We start from the raw sequence: 18082 nt of genomic DNA on the forward strand, positions 1-18082 counted from the left end.
CACACTTCCGTCCTTTTTCAAAACAAGAGTATAATATGATTAGAACAACACCAATTTCCGGTCAACCTAGCCGCTCATCTATTTGTCTGGGTAATCCTGTTTAATGCGAGGGAGCTGCAGCCAATTCCACTCGACATTTAAACATTTGGGGTACACCAGAAAAAGATAAAAAAAAGAAAGAAAGAAAAAGAAAAGAAAAGAACATCACAACCTTACACACATCTCAATTCCTTTTGCTCTGGAACTGATGGCACATTCTCATTTCCCTGAGTGAGTCAGTGGTTACCTTTGTTTCAAACTAGGTTGAAAAGTTTTTTTCAGTAATATCTAAGAATCACATCGCTGAGCTTGAAACTCAGGACTGAGACCAAGAGATCACCTGGGTAGTATGAAGTAGACTGCGTTTATATTGACTGATTCACACACGTTATTCACAAGATTAACAAGTTAGTTACTTATGTTGGCTTTTTCCTAATGGATTATGGGACACCTATGGTCGTGTGCAGTTGCTTTATACATTTCATGACTGAAACTAGTTGCAGGGCAAATAAGGTATTTGGTAACATTTTTGTGATACAATGGAATTCCTGGTTGAAATTACTTTGGGGTATCAATAGGTCTCCCCCTAGTGGTTAAATGCCATTTCCGGTCTACGTTGAAGAATCCCTGGAACAATATGGTTAAGTGCCCTTTTTTTATGACAAAAAAGGGGGAAATGGCCAGTATGTGATCAGTAGACTAGATTTGGAGATTCGCATTGCCTTTCTAATAATACAACATATTTTATCCTACTGAAATAATTAAATAGATAATCATAAAGACTAAGTTGATATTTGCTTCCCCACAAACAGAAAAAAACGTCACAGACTATACGGAATGTCGGGCCAAAAATATCTGCCCTACATATTTTTGCGTCTTTAAGGGGCGTATTTATATTGCTGTTGGTGTGTTTTTCTGCCCTGCCTACATTTTCAAATGTTTGAAAAAAGGACGAGTGGAGCAGCAACAAGCAGCCGCAGCGCTTCCCATAATGCACTCCCCGATCATCAGCGGGAAACCAAAATGGCGAACGTGCTGGGAGAAAATGAACCGTTTGTTATTTTCTAAAACGATTCTGGCTGTGTAGACAATAGGAAATATCTGTTAAGATATATTCCTTTTAAGAAGAAGTAGTACAACGACGAACACTCCCGCTGATCCCCGTTTGTCGCAGTAGTCGTTGGTTTTGGCGGAGGTGACCGAATGAGGTATTGTTGTCATCATGTTTTCCTCCCGTTGGGGGTGTGGGTCCGACGGTCAGCGACACGCTGGTGGTGCTTTGCATGTGGGTTATTTCAGCCAACAATCAGGCTCGTCGGCTAACTGCTTAATTTTAAGTGTACAATATCTCAGCATGCAACTTTATGTGCAACTGCACTGATATGAAGGCAGATATAGATCAGGTTAAGCCAGTTTAACAAAGGGAATGTTAAACCAAGGCTTCATAGAACAAAAAAATTAAATAACTGAAGCTCCCTGAAATAAGTTAAGTTAAATATACATCGTTATTTTGTATCATCATCTGCAACTGACAAGTGTTAGTGTATGAAAATGAGTCAAACAGTAAAAAGAAAAGGTTTAAACATGAGCATATGACAATGGTGACCTGGTGGATAAGGAAGTGAACTTGTGTCCCAGATGTTGCAGGTTGGAATCCACCAACCACCAGGTACATTGAGCATAGCACTGCCCCCACCCAGTTGCTCAGCTCAAAGGCAGGACAGATTTTATTGTGTGGAAATTTCGGTGACAATAAATCACATTTACTTTAACAGCTCCTACCCCTATAGTTTTCCTAACCCTACCGCATTTCTTTTCAATGAATGTCCTCATTCCTTTGTCATGTCCTTGTTTTTCCAGAGACTCAGGTGTTGTGGACCACCTGTCTGTCCATCACAAATCATACCCCCAGCGGCAGCACCGGGCTGCGTCCCTGTCGCCTACGAGCCTCTCTGGCAGGGTCGAGTATGAAGAAGACGACATGTCTGACAGATTTTCAGAGGGACAGGACGTTTTGGCCCGGTGGTCGGATGGCCTGTTCTATCTGGGAACAATCACAAAGGTTTGTGTGAGGGAAGCATTGTGTCCGCGAGTGCAGTCATTCTTTAAAAATCTCTCCTAGCCTCAGCAGTCATGCTGTCCTTTTTAGCCTTGGCATTTGAGTCATAAGAGAGAGGTTTAGGTGAAGTACAAGTTGAAATCTCAGGGTTTCATAACAGAGGCTAAGTAAGGATATTAGGTTTGGACATAGCCTTGAAGGCTGTCCATATATGCTGTCGTTTTAATTGATTGTTGTAGGACTAACACCCACCCGATACCTGTTTTTGTTTACATTTAGAAAGATGTGAAAAATAAGCATGAACAAAACTTTGTGAGATTTGTTAAAGTAACACAGATAAACTGCAGATATTATAAAATGTTTAAGTGTATTTGCATTCTTTAACAGCAGAAACACGTTTTTATGTCCCTTTTAGATAGACCGGGACAAACAACGTTGCTTTGTTGTCTTTGAGGATCGCTCAAAGTCGTGGGTTCTTTGGCAGGATATCCAGACAGGTAAGTTCTCATAAGTCCAGAGCTTTATCTTCTCAAGGTAAATTATTAAAAAAACATTCTCGCCCAGTTGTTTGTCCTCTCTATATTCTGGATTTGTCACAGAATATTTTACTTGCATTTCTAGTTTTTAAGCGAGCTCTCCCTCACCACAGCCAACAGCTTTGGTTATCTCTCTGTCCATGATGCTGATAGTTTAACTGTCCCCACTGTTTCTAACAGCCTGAACAGACCACATGGATAGATTATCAGAGGGCAAGAAGTTAGTTTCCTTGAGAATAATTTAGTCATATGTGAATATAATGCAGTTGTAAGGCTTGCTGCTGACTTTAGTCATATGTGAATATAATGCAGTTTTAAGCCTTGCTGCTGACCTCTACTAACCATTATACTACTACTACAGTGTAACAGTGGTCAACCTGGAAGTTGTATTTTTTTAAGACACTGATATAGTTTTAATTTATTATCATATAGGTTTTTTTTGCTTCTGTGATTATTTTTGTTCCTTCCACAAAAAAAACAAACATTTTATGACATTGTTGATGAGATTGAGATGTATAAAAAAATAGATTGGTGGTTTAAAAAACTGTAATCATCCGATATACACATAATTGTAACTTGTGTCTCTTTTAGGGGATGAAGATGATGATGACGAAGATGACGATGACATCGTGTGCTCCATATGCCAAGATGAAGCTTCAGAAGAACCCAATGAAATTGTCATATGTGATAAATGTGGACAAGGTAGCCTGCTCATATTGATAACCATGGAGATGAAAATCAGATGTTTTTCAATTCTGGCTCTGTGAGGTGAAAAGATACTGTAGAAGCCTTGTTGGCATTATGTGTTTAAACACACACTCTATAATATCTGTTATAATACTGTTTCTCGTCTCCCTCTGGAGATTTGCTCCACCCTAATGTCATCATCCTAACAACCAACTGGTCACACGTATTTCCAGCTATGACTAAATGCTATTCTTTTCCCAGGCTATCATCAGCTGTGCCACACCCCCATCATTGATGCCTCTGTCATCGACTCCGATGATAAGTGGCTGTGCTCAGAGTGTGAACTCAGCTCTTTACCCAAGGTGCACTGTTTGCCATTAGTACAATATACAAATATAAATGAAGCTTACTGTGTATGGACTTTTATACTGTATCTCATCTTATGAAGCTTACTGTGTATGGACTTTTATTTCTCATATTGATGTGTCTTTTGGCTTTGTGCTGTAAACAGAAGAGAGGTGCGCCCAAGAAAGGACCGCCTGCAAAGCGATTTATGCCGTCAGATCAGCAGTACAAGCAGCAGCAGAACACAGAGTTGTGTCTGTCCTTCCCTTATGTCCTGGAACAACTGATTTGGGACCAAGGCCACAAGACCAACATCCAACAGTGTTACTGCTACTGTGGAGGACCAGGAGAGTGAGTTGGTTTTTTTTCGCCCCGCATATGCTTTAACAGACGCCTAATATCTTAGAAAAGACCAGTACATTTGAACTGCTCTGTCTCTCTCGCTTGTTGTTTTTTTCAGCTGGTACCTGAAGATGTTACAGTGCAACAGATGTCAGCAGTGGTTCCACGAAGCCTGCGTTCACTGCTTACAGATGCCCATGCTTTATGGAGATAGGTATGACTGTTTGTTTTCTGACATTCAGTATGTTCTAAAACAAATGCTAACAACCTTTGTGCTAACTAATGGCCACTTCCTCTGGGTCGTTATCAGGTTTTATCTGTTTATTTGTTCCGTTTGCAATGGTGGACCAGAGTACCTCAGCCGACTGCCTCTAACATGGTAAAATAATTTCTATTTTTTTTAAATAGTACATTTCGTTTTACACGCCTGCAGCTACCCTACTTTCTAAAATAGTCCCTGTTTAGATGCAGTGCCCCAGTTGTTCTCCACGTACTACATTAAACTCTTGTCTTACTAGTGCTTTATTTGTTTCTCTAAAATAAGCTTATCCTTAATGCAGGCACGGCCAACCCGTGGCTCGGGAGCCGCATGTGGCTCTTGGCCCAGTTTCATGCTGCTCCTACATTCATGTCAAGTTTTATGTTTGTGTTTTTTTTAACAGTACGTGAATCTAATGGGCGTTGATGCAAATGACTTAGAGAATTTGCACAGATGAAAAGATGTACACAGGAAGTTGTAACAGAGAGGGAGAGTTTTAATTGTTTTTTTAAGGGATGGGGCAGTTCACATGTGCCCATGTATATCATGTGGCTCTTTGCAGTAACAAATGTGGCTCTTAATCTCTGACTGGTTGGCCACCCCTGCCCTAGTGTCTTAACTGTCCACTGAACATTTTTATTAACTTTTTCAGGGAGGATTTGACACACCTGAGCCTTTATAACTTAAGTGTAATCCACAAGAAGAAGTACTTTGACTCAGAGATGGACCTCATGGTTTACATCAACGACAACTGGGATCTGCTGCAGCTTGGACAGGTCGGAGAAAACTGTGTATTATTTTGTTAATACACAGTATATTTTCTATCATACAATAAATATATTCTTTTTGTAATCATAAACGTATTTTTAATTGAAACATAATATACTATATGTAATTTCTTTGATAGCAGAAAGGCACCAAATTCAGTCAAAACAGATATAAATAATTTTATTATCTATTATAATATTAGACATTTTAATCAATGTAATGTGTATTTATGCTTTTGTAATGGACTGTGACCTTTTTTGCTGATCTCTTTTTTGTCTTGTGTGGCTGCAGCTCTCCAAAACCCCAAAATCAGAGAGATATGAAAACGTCCTGGAAGCCTTGAACAACAACAGTAGCATGTAAATGTAGTTCCTTCTAAATCTAATCATCAGTGACGTAGATGTCAACTTCACTGTGGTAAACTGACTGTTCTGTGGTTTTGGACAGGTTCATGTCAGGGAAGGAGGTGAAGAAAAAGAAGCACTTATTTGGCCTGAGGATCCGTTTCCCTCCTGCTCCTCCAAATTCCCAGTCACCCAGCAGAATGATGGAGAGGGCTTCACATGAGATAACCATCAAAGGATGCAAGTCCACAAAAATCATGCCTGGCATAAGGTAAAATGTGAAACTGTAGGGGGACGCCTGTTGTCAAAACAGGATTGTACGCCAATTATTCAAAGTTAAAGTTGATGTTTGAATTAGAGTTACAGTTTGTGTGTGTGTTTGTGTGTATTATGTAATTAGTGTAGTTTGTGTGTGTTGTATAGTGTATAATAGTTCATAACATGAGATTTAATGTTGTATCTGTGACGTAAAGACAAAACATCTGCTGAAACACCTGCCTTTACACAGTTAACATCTTACAAAACATTCAGTCTTGTCGTGTTGCAAGGTCTTCATGCTGTTGACAGATGAACAAAGGTCATGTGTGTTAAATTGGTATCGTAGTTGTTACAAGATTTCAAGGTCAGCACTTGTTTTTGTACCATGTGCCTGCCTAACTGGCACTGTTTTTAAAGCTAAAGCATGTTGTTGTTGTTGTTTTCCCAGACCTAGTAATAGTTTAACCAACGGCACAGAGAAGAAAAAGAAGAAAAAGAAAAAGAGGAAGCAGGCGGCACGTCCTCTGGAGAGACAAGCTAAACCACAAAACCCAAGTGAACTCTTGCCCCAGGTGTGTATGTTGTTGTGTATTTGTTTGAAGGTCCTGCTGCTGGGTGTGTGCTGGGTGTGCACAGAGCTTTAAAGAAAACTGAAAATTGTTGTTGCAGTGTTCAGTATTAATCTGTTCCTGCATGAGCATTTTTAAGGAATGAATGTACTAAGAAACTGTGAGGCCAACACTGAGAAAGAATGTTTTTGTTTGAACAGCAGATGAAAAGGCCTCTAAGACTAGAGCCTCATTCCCTGGATCACTTCACTTCTCTCAAGTAAGACCATTGATGCTAAATTACTCTTCAAATTGAATTCTCTAAAGGCTTTTCCATTATTGAAAATATGGATATTAATTTGATAAATAACGTGCATGAATTCACTGTCAACTTGTCACCTGCAAATATCTCTTACACTATTGCTTCTCTGTTGCTGCTGTTGTTGTCGTCTGTTATTAAAACAATTCCCCCAACGCCAGGAGTGACCGATCTGTGCTCTCCTCACGAACCTCTGACGTGGAATCCATAGGCGGTCTGAGCACTTCGGAAACTACCTCAACTAGCATTTCAAGACAGTCAAGGTAAAGCATGTTAGACCACAGACACTTCAGAGGCCAGACACAAATAAAATGAAATAAAATCCTATTTTTGTCTAACAGAATTTAAAGAAGAAATTTTAATTCCACTAGTCATTTAATTCTCAGTTGTTTTTTTCTGTTGCTTTAATAAGACACAACATTTTCTTTTTGATCATCCAGTTTTAAAATCCAGTCAAAGGCCAGATTGGATGGTTTGGTGGGCCACATTTGGCCCGTGTGCCTCCAGTTGCACGTGATCACTGCCTTAAACCAGTCAGAATGAATAGGCCTTGTTTGAGTTTCATTTATGAAGTGCCCTCCATGGTGTAATTTTATTTTGATATGGCCATGTTGTGGTCGTTTGTGTGAACTGCAACACAACTACTGACACTCACAATTTAACGACATTATTTATTCTCACTCCAGCCTCTGTAGCTCCAGCAAGATGCAGACGGCAGCTTCCATTATCCCTCTTCCCTCTCAACCCGTAAAAAGAAAACGTGGGCGGCCACGACGAGCCCTGCAACCCCCCAACCCGGAAATCTCCGCCCCTGTCCATGCAGTACCAACGTCCATAGCCACTGCAGCAGAAATGCCAACCCCTCTCCCTGGGCTCAACTCCACAGACATAGTTCATGGTATGGACCCCAACAGTCAGCTCTCTCACCTCAAGAGCTCCATCAGCAGCTATTTTGGTGCAGCAGGACGACTGGCGTGTGGCGAGAAGTACAAAGTCCTGGCCCGCCGGGTCACCCTCGATGGTAAGGTGCAGTATCTGGTTGAATGGGAGGGAGTAACTGCATCATAAGGGATTTCTCCCACATTATCTTATGTTAAACCAGCAGCAGTAAGGGGCCGTTTACATGGAGCATCTTCATACAGCAGGAACATAACTTTAAATGTGCAGGTGAACTCTGGACCAGAGGCCCACAGATTGCTGGTAAATGATGGGATGCACTAAGTAACGAAGAAGTCCACATATTCGTGACCTTTGGTGCATCGTCCTCTCATTCCTCACAGATTTCTAGAAATGCATGTACACGGCCCCGAGGTTGGTTGATGGCTGGAGTGACGGCACAGCCTGTATTCGAAGCATTAATTGATACGGCCTTCTGTTTAGTTTAAAACAGGAACCAGTTATAACTGTTAAGCTTTCTGTATGGTCTTCTGATTCCGTGCAGTCAGGGGTGATTACAGCAAATCAACACGAGGTTTGATAATTGGTCAAAGACGAACAATTGTCATCATAATACACCACATTTGTGTTAATTTTTTATTGTATGCTATTGACGTTTACCGGGACCCTTTTGTTTTTGCCCTACAAGAAACGAACAAAGTGTTCCCGTTCTGTGAATCTTTCAGGATAAGAATAAAAGGAAGAAGTTTCCCCAATATATATTTTTCTACAAACTACTCATGCACTGAGGTTTAAATGTTTGGTAAAATGTGCATTTCTTCCTCAGATTTCTACCTTCTTTTTTTTTAGTCTTGGCTGCAACTACTGTGCCTACTGTTTGTAGCTTTGGCATACTCTCCATAAGTCTAGAAAGAGTCTTTCAGATCTGGAGGAACATATTACAGGATGTGCTGCTGCAAATGTTTTATTAAAAAAAAAACTACACAACATATATAATTTTTTACCTTTCTGTGTTGATTTTATCTTTTCTGTTTCAGAAGAAGCAGTTTTCTTTTTTCTCTTTTTTTGTAATTTACGGATATTACATACCACAATATGTTGGAATATGTCATCTCCATTTGAGCCCATAGGAGGCAGTGTTTATCGTTTATTTAACAGTTTGAAGGTTGTATATCTGAACTGTCACGAAATTTACAAATAACTAAATAGTTGCTGCCTATGAATATTTTCTCCTGTGTGACTAACTGTGCATCTGACAAAGACGTTACAGTTCTTGTATTGTGAATAAGCTGCACAATTTCATTATTAATTTGAACTCTTAAATTAGTCTATTTTTTTCTAGTTTTTAACTTGTTGGATAGGACTATGGAAAATGAAGTGCTGCATGAGATGAATGTTTTACCGTCGTGTCCCAGGAGATTTTGTTTGTGTGTTATTTTTATGCAGCCTATGCAAAAAAAAAAAAAAACTTCATGCAGTTTGACGGGGACTTCAGCAATGTTTTTTAAAAGTGGACTCAGGTGTCACTATATTGGCGGAAAAACAGCATTTGCAGCTTGACAGAAGGTTTACTCTTTTTTTTTTTTTGGTCAGTATTTTTCTTTTTAATCTCGGGTCCTTACATTTTGACATTTTCAAATGGGTTGTAGTTCATTGTTATTGCTACACCTTGGGGCAGCCTTTGGGAGAGGAATGGGGTTGGTAATCAGAACACCTAGGTTCACACTCCACCTTGGCCGATTCTGGGGTCTTGAGCAAACACCGATTCTCTAGCCCCCTGGGCGCGTATAACAATCACTGCCCCCGTAGGAATGGACCGATGGGTTAAATGCTGTCTGTATGTATATGTACAATGACAAGAAATGCGATTCTTTAAACAGTCATAAAAAAGTCACTGGACAACTGCTGTGTGAGGTGAATAGTTAGTACAGCTCTCTTCCTCTGGAAAGGCTTTGGTTTCAGCCCTGTTTTACGTCGATACCTCTTAGTTGTGAGGATGTCACAGGCACATTCAGAGCTTCTCCATGATTAGTCAGTGTCCCGGTTAAGAATTGACAGAATGCTGACACTGACCTCCAGCTGGCTTCTGCAGCCAAAGAACTTCTGTTGTCTTCTCTTGAAAATGTTTCTTTTCTGACAGTTATTCCACATCATTATATTGATTGAGTGTTGTTTCCAACTGTTTTTTTTTTAAAAAGATGAATAAAAGCAGATATTTTTATCTAATGTGTGAATTTTTTCACATTATTTCTAACCTGAAGTATTTATATTTGTATATTTCTTAAAATATTATTTTAAATACATAAGACATGGTTTGTTATAGCCTCTGACTGTCTGTAGTACCTGGTTTTCATCAACCAGAGTAACTATAGCTACTTAGGTGTAGTTGTAAATAAAGTACATTTCCATTTCTGGGTGCTGTATTTAACCAATAACATACTTTTGAAGGTAAAATGTTAAGAACTAACATTTCTGCAAAATGGCCTATTTGTTTTGCAGTAGGAGCCAATGTCCTTGAGATGTTCACAATGGGTTTAGAGGACAATATAAAGGTAACCATGGTTACAAGATATTTGAGGCAATAGATAAAAACAACATCAAATAGAAAAATATTTAATTTTAATAATTAATATTAAAGAAATATTGAGTGACAGGTTTCTCACGTACTTCTACATAATTTGCTGAAAAAACAAAAACACTGATATTTGATTAGCTTTTACATTTGCGTATGTGGTACTACTATTTAAATTATATTTACATTATAAATAAGTTTATGAATAAATAATTATGTACGTTCCAACATGTAGTTAAGACTTTAAATCAAACTATAGTTTTACTTCCAGGCAGTCACCCGCCGTTCTTCGCGGCCTTGATGATGAGCAGCCTTTTCCACTAATCACGTTTCGCAACTAGTTCTTTTATCCAATCACGAAGCCCGTTGTTAGAACGTGGGACGAACCTAAATACAAATCACTCAGGGCTGAGTTCTCTAGGTAACATGGATTATTTTGTTAAAATAGAATGCTTTATGTCATAGAAAGCTGTCGAAGGACTAAATTATTTAATTGTTGTAATACAGCTGCCACATAGAAGGCCGCGTTTGCTATATAAGCGACATTTTATTTACGTGGACACTTGATGCGGCGAGCATCTTTGTTTACATTTTTAGTAACGTCTACGTGTTAGCAAGTGTGCTAAACTTCGTCAAGCGTTATTAAAAATGTTGTTATATAGTTATTTATCCGCAAGTCAACTGTGTTGTACCTGTTGCACTACCAATTTATGAATGTAACTTCAGAGATTAGATGTTGATAAATGGGGACGACGAGAAGGCTCTTTCACGTTAAGGTCTGGTTTTATCAAAAGTTCTCTTTACTGTAGCGATGTAGTTTGTAACAGTAAACACTTTGGACTGGTTCTCTAATCTGTGAGACACAGAGAGGTAAGCTGAAATTGTGTCAGTAACATACAATACTATTGATAACATTGTCATTATGCACCTATATCACGGTTACTTGTTCATGTTAGGGGCTAATTTGCATTAAAAACACATTCAAGACCCTATTTCTGTTCAGTGAGTCAAGTTTCAAAACTATTATGTTGTCTCATAGATCAAAGTGCAAATTAATTCATGTAAACACATTTTGTAAAATAGTCTTTTCCTGTTTTAAAATAGTTAATCAAATCACATATGTCAAAAACATATCAAACATGTCATTCTTTGTCATCATGTCATTCTTTTATGCACAGATATTGTGATTAGTAACCTTTTTCCAGGGGAATGATTAATAACAACAATTATTTATTTTGTGTCTATATGATGTGTAGTAGGGTACATATAGTACATGCTTACCTTCAACAACATAGCAAGGAACATGAAGATGTTACTGTGATATACATCAAACCACACTGGAATAAAAGTAGTTCCAACAGAACACATTTTGCCACTACACAGTCAGTGAACCTAGCTATGACAAAAAACAACTGTCGAAAATATTAATGATTAGGCAACTACTGTTTAGATATTTAATATAAAAATATGGAAAATGTATAACAGATACCCATAAAGTGCCTGTTATCCTGAAACAGTTTTAATCCTGTCTTTAATCAGGTCTTTAAACATGGAGTCCTTGTTGAGGAAGAAGCCGAACTGTTTGCGGCAGGAGAATGCCTCCATGATCCCCCAGGATGAGCAGATCTTTGGTGACCTTGATGCTCTGCAGTATGATTTGAGCTCACCCATCTCTGAGGTATGTAAAATCTTATTCGTAAGAATTGGCATAGCTTCTGGAGAATTATTATTTATACTACAAATAATGTGAAATTTGAATACTTTAAAATAAGCTTTATTCTTTATTTGAATTTCTGAAAATAAATACCTTGATTGGATTCAAAGCCATAGGTTTGACTGTTCACCACCATGTACAACACCACTTGATTCCTCAATAAGAAAAAAAAAAGTCTCCCTTTTGACTTTAGTATAACATTATACATTGAAGTTTAGTACTGTTCTGCGTGTGACATTATTATATAAACCATTAACATTACATGTACTTTGTGTCCCTTCTTCCTAGGCTCCAGTCAGAGGTCCTGGACTTGCGGTTGAATGCAGTGTGGCGGTCATGAGTGCAGAGATAAGACACCTCGAAGCAGAACTGGCGGCGAAAACCAAAGAATTAAAGTAACCGTGTGACCTAGTCACAAATGTCTTCAGAGATTGCAGTTTATGTAATTGTGATGTGACACGTTTATATATATTTCTTTCACTGTGGGGGTTAGCTGGTGTCTAGTTTATATAATATCCTTCAGGGAAACAAATCAAATTCATAATAGTCACTTTATTTTAATTTTAAAGATAAAATATTGTTTAACTCTTTCTACTAACCTGGAGCTGATATTCTAACGACAGGAGCTGGTTTGTGTTGCAGGACAGCACAGCTGAAAGCTGAGTGTCATGAAGAAGAAGCAGCCCATAATGAAATTGTTGTGGCCACTCTCAGTGAAGAGGTCCAAGCCCTGAGAGAAGAACTGGACAATCAGACGGCCCTGGGAAACCGGTGATACATCTGACTAAACTTAACATCATAGCATTAGAAAAGTTACACAACAACACAGTTTTACAGTCAGTCAATTCTATCTGTGTTATGGATGTAAACACCTTATGAAACTGATTGGCTTTAGGCCTCCAGCTGAAGTGTCTAATGGGCCTTTTGAAATGTCTTTGTACGTTCTGCTTTAATCTCTTCAAGAGCCGAACAACAACGGAACCAAGCGCTGGAAAATGCAGAGAAGCTCAAGGAGGCTTTTAAAGAGTACAAGGCCAATATTTCCATTAAACTAAAAATGGTAAAATTGATAACGTAATAGCTTTTCTGTTGTGATTGTTATTTATCATGATGTTTTTGCTGAAAGTTTATAAAATTGTTTTTTAGGTGGTGGAGAGTGAGAGCAAACTAAAAGAGAGCCTAATTGAGTGTGATGGAGAAAAAGAAGAGCTAGAGATAAAGTGCAACACACTGCAGAGAGAGAAGACAGAGCAGAGCCAAACAATCAGGTACACACCAGAGACTGGTCATTACAACACACTGAAGTCCAAACTGTCACCGAAGATTAGTTTTGGTCAGCAGTCAATAAACTGCTTGTTAAAGTTGTTAAATATAACCATAAAGTGAGCCCCTCAGTTAAGGAGTGACAAGTGCACTTGCCTTACAGCAATAATATCAGCTGCTCAAACCCCAGTGTTAACTGATAAATAGAATAAAGCCTTCATTTGTCCTTATCTGCTCCACAGCCAACTAAAGAAGGAGGTGAGGGAGGCCAAGAGTCTGGCTGCAGGGCACTCAGACCTTCAGACCCAGCTGGAGCAGTCCAGGGAGCAGGTTTCAGTTCTGGAACAGCAGCTTGAAGACTGTGGAACAAAATGCAGACAAGTTGCCCCTTTGCGGAAGGAACTGGAAAAGCTGCGTAATATGACCCAGAGCCAGGAGCAGAAGGCGGCCCGGAACCAGGCTGAGCTGTCCAGTCTTGAGACCATAGTAGGCCTGCTGCATCTACGAGAGGTGAAGAGTCATAATCCTGGTGTCCAGTTCTTGAATAAAGTTTCTCCTGAGTCATACAGTTGCACACAGACCAAACAGACAGATCACACATGGCTGTAAAATGCATCGTAGATGCGTCTGCTATGACCACACGCAATCTGAATGTGCTCAGCTCAGTGCTTAAATACTCACTCATTGTTTTCTGAAAGATGTTGTGGGTGAACAGATAACTGCTATAAATGTGAAGAAGACAATGGTTGTCTATTAATACAATTGATAGGTTACCGTTCTGGTCCTTTTTCTATGGTTGTGACCTAGACTGAGTTCAAGACAAATTCAGATAGTCAAAAATGAACTGTCATTTTTTGTTCTCTTGTCACATGAAGTAAAACAATAGGTCATCATTTTGCAAAGCAGAACTTTGATCCATAGTAAATATTTTGTGCAAAAATTAATATTTTTACCCCTCATCAGGGTGTTTTGGGCCCACTTTGTGCAAAACCATGTATGCTCCCCCAGCTGGAGTATTCAGGAACTGCACACTTGCTGAAACTACAGCCAGGTAGAAACACATGGAATTATCAATAATATGTAGATCAAAACATAAAACTGCCAAAAATAAAACTTTTTGTATTCTAGAGTTTTACATAAAATTTAATGCTGTAATGTTTTTTTTTGCAGGTGAAGGTTATCAGCAGTTGTTGCGGGTGATGCAGTCCATGGAGGCGCAGAGAACCAAACAGAGCGGCCTGGTTGAGCGGTTACAGGAGCGTCTGAGCAGAGCTCAGGAGGAGATCTCCTCCCTGCAGAGCTCCATGGCACAGAGAACGTCTCATTACCAAAATCTACATACAGAACTGTTGGACAAAGTCAACCAAGCAACTGACACTGAAAAAGAAGTAACATGTTTGGAACAAACTTGAGAGACCTTTCCGATTTTAAACCATTGGGGCCCTCGGGCAAGTCATTTCTTTTTTCCTGTGTGTCCTTAGCTAAGAAGAAAAAGTGCCCGTGTGGCTGCGCTGGAGATACAGTTACAAGAGAAAACATCTGTTTACAGCCAGGTTGCACTGAAAAACACCGAGCTGGAGAATCAGCTGCAGGTAAAACGTTTGTGTCAAATTAGTGTCATTTTTGTTTTAATTAAATCTTATTCTGCAAGTAATTTATAGATCTGTTATGATTTTAGCTAACGCATTTTCATCCAATTTTAGGAGAAGACCAACACTCTTCAACATCTCCAGACACTGATGACCAAAAAGCAGAGAGAGTATCAACAGTCGTTGGAAAGGTGTAAAAAGTCCCAGGCTGAGCAATGCACAGAGCTGCAGCACAGAACAGAAATGGTGAACAGCTGTTATACCACCGTGGCTCCAGTTGATGTCAGAATTACATCAGCACAAATTCTCTTGATGATGTCCTGCAAAAACAATGTGACCCATGTTTTATTGCAGCATTTTCTTATAATCGGGACTTTTCTGGTCTTGTGTAACGGCGTTGTGTCTCTATTGCAGCTGCAAGTTTCTTTAGAAGAAGCTCGATCTCGCGTGTTTGAAGTGGAGCAGGAGGTCCGTTTGTGCCAGAGGGAGAGAGACGAGGCTCAGAAGGAAGTTCTCCTCCTGCAGACCACTGTTGAACGTCTTACACAAGTAAGAGCTGTTCTAACCTGTCTTCTCACACACATTACACAACAATACACGTCAGGGGGAAGTACAGGAAGCAATTATGGCATACTATAAATACACAAAGGAAATGTTTATACTGCATGTCTCTTCTTGATGTGTATGTTTTTTTAATACATATACAGGGGGTTCTCTGAACTCACATACTGTACATAAGTACCTATGTCACTCAGCTACTGTAACATAGTGGTAACATCATCATCTAGGACATGAAAACATTGGAATAGTCTGACTTACTGAAAATGAAGGGTAAAAAGTTCCGGAAAAACAACACAAACGGAAGAAAGAAAATGTAGCACAATCCAATGTATGGCGTACAACCGGCAAATGTAAACAAAGCCTATAGTGCCTTGTGACAGCAACGCTCGCCAACTAGTGAAATTTGTTTTATTAATATATGTGGGAATGATGGAACAAGACCTTCTTGATTCATTTATAGTGGATGGTGATCAAAAGCTGTAGGTTCTAAAGAACCCCGTGAAAAGACTGAACCAAATAATAAAAATAAAAAGAGGATGCACATTCCATGTACGTTGTATCTTACATGATCGATTCTGCCTTGGTTTAATTTCAGGAGAAAGACGCTCGAGCCAAACAAAAGGAGGAGCTGCTGCAGAGTTTTAAAGACCAGGCAGCTCAGTCTGCCACCAAGGTTAGTTTGTCCATAAATAGATTCATCATCTTCAACAGAACCAACATTGTAGAAATATCTCATATCCTATGAGAACACATTCATACCACTAGTGTCTCTTGGGGGGTTTAAGGTCGCTAGAGCTTCAAAGCTATTCAAGTAGATGTTTATTTATTTGGTTGGTGATCTGATTCTTAAAAATGGCATCTGTGCATCAGGTGTGTGAGCTCCAGTCGTCGTTGTCGTCGTGCAGAGAAGAACTGACCTCATACCTGCAGCAGATGGAGGATGTTAAAAAGAACTACGAGAGTCAGCTGCAGATGAACAAGGACAAGGTGAAGCGATGACTCGGAGGATCTTTACACTGCAGGTCTCTCTTCGCCTTCTGTAACCATCCAGTGTGTATTAGTCCCGTGAGGATCTTTACACTGCAGGTCTCTCTTCTCCTTCTGTAACCATCCAGTGTGTATTAGTCCCGTGTTCCTCCCGTTTCAGGTGTCCTCTCTTCAGGAGAAGCTCAGAAGCACCAGCCTGGTTTGTCAGAGATTCACTGACGAGAACCTGCAACTTCAGCTTTCTCTGCAGCAGCAGCAGACAATGCTGACCGAGAGCAACACCCGCATTTCTGACCTGGAGGAGTGCCAGAGCCAGCTAGAGGGACAGGTAATAATATCCCTAATAATAAGAATAATAATAGCTGCAGGGGCGAAAATTCAAATATTTCATTAAAACTAGAGGAGAGCAAGGTTGAAAACTATGAAACATTTATAAATGCATACAAAAAAGGGCAGCGACAACTTCGACCCTAGGCTTCACAAACATGAAAATATATTTTTACACATATAAACTGAATTTGCTTTACATATAAAATAAATGCATGCAGCTGTATGACACATTACAATTCATTTCTTACAGTATATGGTCACTACTACACGAGTTTTATTTTAATAGTACTCCGAACCAGAGCAGCCTTGATGAGTCATTTAGCTGTGGTTGTAGCTCAAGTAGTTTTTATTATCGTGTTCTTCTATATCTTATCACTTTTATATGTTTACCACTGCAAACAGTTATTGCAGTATTAGGGTCACACTTTCACATTTGTCAAGCCTGTCAGACGGTCTGTGTTTGGTCTGAGCTTGTTGTGGATCTGCTGTTGCTTTAGGGAAACCATTTTTTAACCTTGTGATTTCATTTATAGTTCAACTCTTTTCTCTGCTGCTTGTACTTCGTGTTCTTCATTTCAAATAGAACACAATGAGCTCCATTCAGCCAGCAGGGCATCATGAGGACTGTAGGGTTGAGTCTCTCTGTGCTTGATGTTCTGATTCTTCGAGCCAAACAAGCTACCTTTTTTATTCATGGGTTTAAAAATATACTCAATTCCTGAAAATTGTTTGTCTTTGCTCAGGTGTCGCATCTGGAGCAGCAGCTGGAACGGGCAAACGCCTCCCTGCAGGACGAGGTGAGGAGCAGATTTCAGGAGGCCCAAGGGCGAGATGAGGAGCTGCTGGAGATGAAGAAGAAGAACTCTCAGCTTTCTGAGAACGTCACGTAAGAACACAATCACAAACAGGAGATTTGCATCAAAAATTTACAAATATTTATTATTTAATTTAATGATAAATACATTTTATTGAATGATTTAAACGCTTTTCCATTTCTGTATATATTATTTTTGTCCCTGCGTTTGTCCTACTTGACCTGCAGCAGAGTGGGTCTTATGATTACATCACAACTTATTTGCCCGCAGGCAGGAGGATTCCCCCCTCCCTTCCCTTCTCACTCAGATGCATATATATATGGAATCCCACTACTTGAAATCTTACACACTTCACTTCAGCAGCACTGCTGTTAACTTTGATTTTTTGATTGGGCTATTTCAGTTTCTGGCCGGACATGTGCTCTATTTTTAAACGGCACTCAAACAAGACAATTTGTTTAGCATCGTTTAGCTATTCTAATTAACTTTTGGAGGCTGTTGCATTTTTTTTAATAAGTACGATGGGAGCCGTGCTGACATTAAGGTGGGGATCTGAAACCTGTCCTGCTTTGTCTTGGCCTATTGCTTCCACAACGTACTGTAGCTCAAAAAAGTGGTTCTGATTTTGACTCTTCGTGTGTTTCTGTTCCGCAGCCACATCACGTCAGAGATGGTCAAGTGTCGAGGAGAGCTGTTGTCTAAAGAGTCGGAGCTGCAGTGTCTGAGGAAGGACGTCTCCGTGAAGACATTTCAGATCAAACGCATGGAGGAGAGTCTGCAGCTTACAAAAACAAACCTGGCCAACAAAAACAACATGGGTACGATGATTTCCACTCTGCACTTTGGAAAA

The 18082-nt window shown here is 39.6% G+C and overlaps 2 protein-coding genes across 7 annotated transcripts in view; both read left to right on the forward strand.

The window, feature by feature from the left end:
• Positions 1-55: 55 nt before the first annotated feature.
• Positions 56-9622, forward strand: mtf2 (metal response element binding transcription factor 2). 3 transcript variants are annotated; one of them, XM_008334049.3, is made up of 15 exons: positions 56-270; positions 1900-2101; positions 2514-2595; positions 3226-3336; positions 3583-3683; positions 3833-4017; positions 4127-4222; positions 4319-4387; positions 4920-5043; positions 5327-5394; positions 5483-5650; positions 6086-6209; positions 6407-6465; positions 6666-6767; positions 7191-9622. In XM_008334049.3, exons 1-15 carry the CDS (start codon positions 248-250, stop codon positions 7570-7572), a joined length of 1896 nt encoding a protein of 631 aa, XP_008332271.1. In that variant the 5' UTR covers positions 56-247; the 3' UTR covers positions 7573-9622. The 3 variants fall into 3 exon arrangements, with proteins under 3 accessions (XP_008332271.1, XP_008332272.1, XP_016898063.1); XM_008334050.3 differs by having other exon boundaries at positions 6410-6465; XM_017042574.2 differs by lacking the exon at positions 56-270 and adding an exon at positions 962-1247.
• A 743-nt stretch (positions 9623-10365) lies between these two features.
• ccdc18 (coiled-coil domain containing 18) overlaps positions 10366-18082 on the forward strand; it is a 23967-nt gene continuing 16250 nt past the window's right edge. For 2 of the 4 annotated variants that reach the window (XM_025066375.1, XM_025066377.1), the window contains exons 1-17: positions 10409-10843; positions 11513-11651; positions 11976-12082; positions 12330-12458; positions 12651-12747; positions 12834-12955; positions 13193-13460; positions 13914-14001; positions 14121-14338; positions 14432-14542; positions 14654-14872; positions 14954-15088; positions 15696-15773; positions 15971-16087; positions 16248-16415; positions 17161-17303; positions 17887-18050. In XM_025066375.1, coding sequence (XP_024922143.1) covers positions 11523-11651; positions 11976-12082; positions 12330-12458; positions 12651-12747; positions 12834-12955; positions 13193-13460; positions 13914-14001; positions 14121-14338; positions 14432-14542; positions 14654-14872; positions 14954-15088; positions 15696-15773; positions 15971-16087; positions 16248-16415; positions 17161-17303; positions 17887-18050 — 2293 coding nt within the window. In that variant the 5' untranslated portion in view covers positions 10409-10843; positions 11513-11522. The other 2 variants (XM_025066376.1, XM_025066378.1) reach the window with 2 other exon arrangements.

The sequence above is a fragment of the Cynoglossus semilaevis genome, chromosome 20 (assembly GCF_000523025.1).
Source record: "Cynoglossus semilaevis isolate Cse_v1.0 chromosome 20, Cse_v1.0, whole genome shotgun sequence".
In the NCBI taxonomy this organism is placed as follows: domain Eukaryota; kingdom Metazoa; phylum Chordata; class Actinopteri; order Pleuronectiformes; family Cynoglossidae; genus Cynoglossus; species Cynoglossus semilaevis.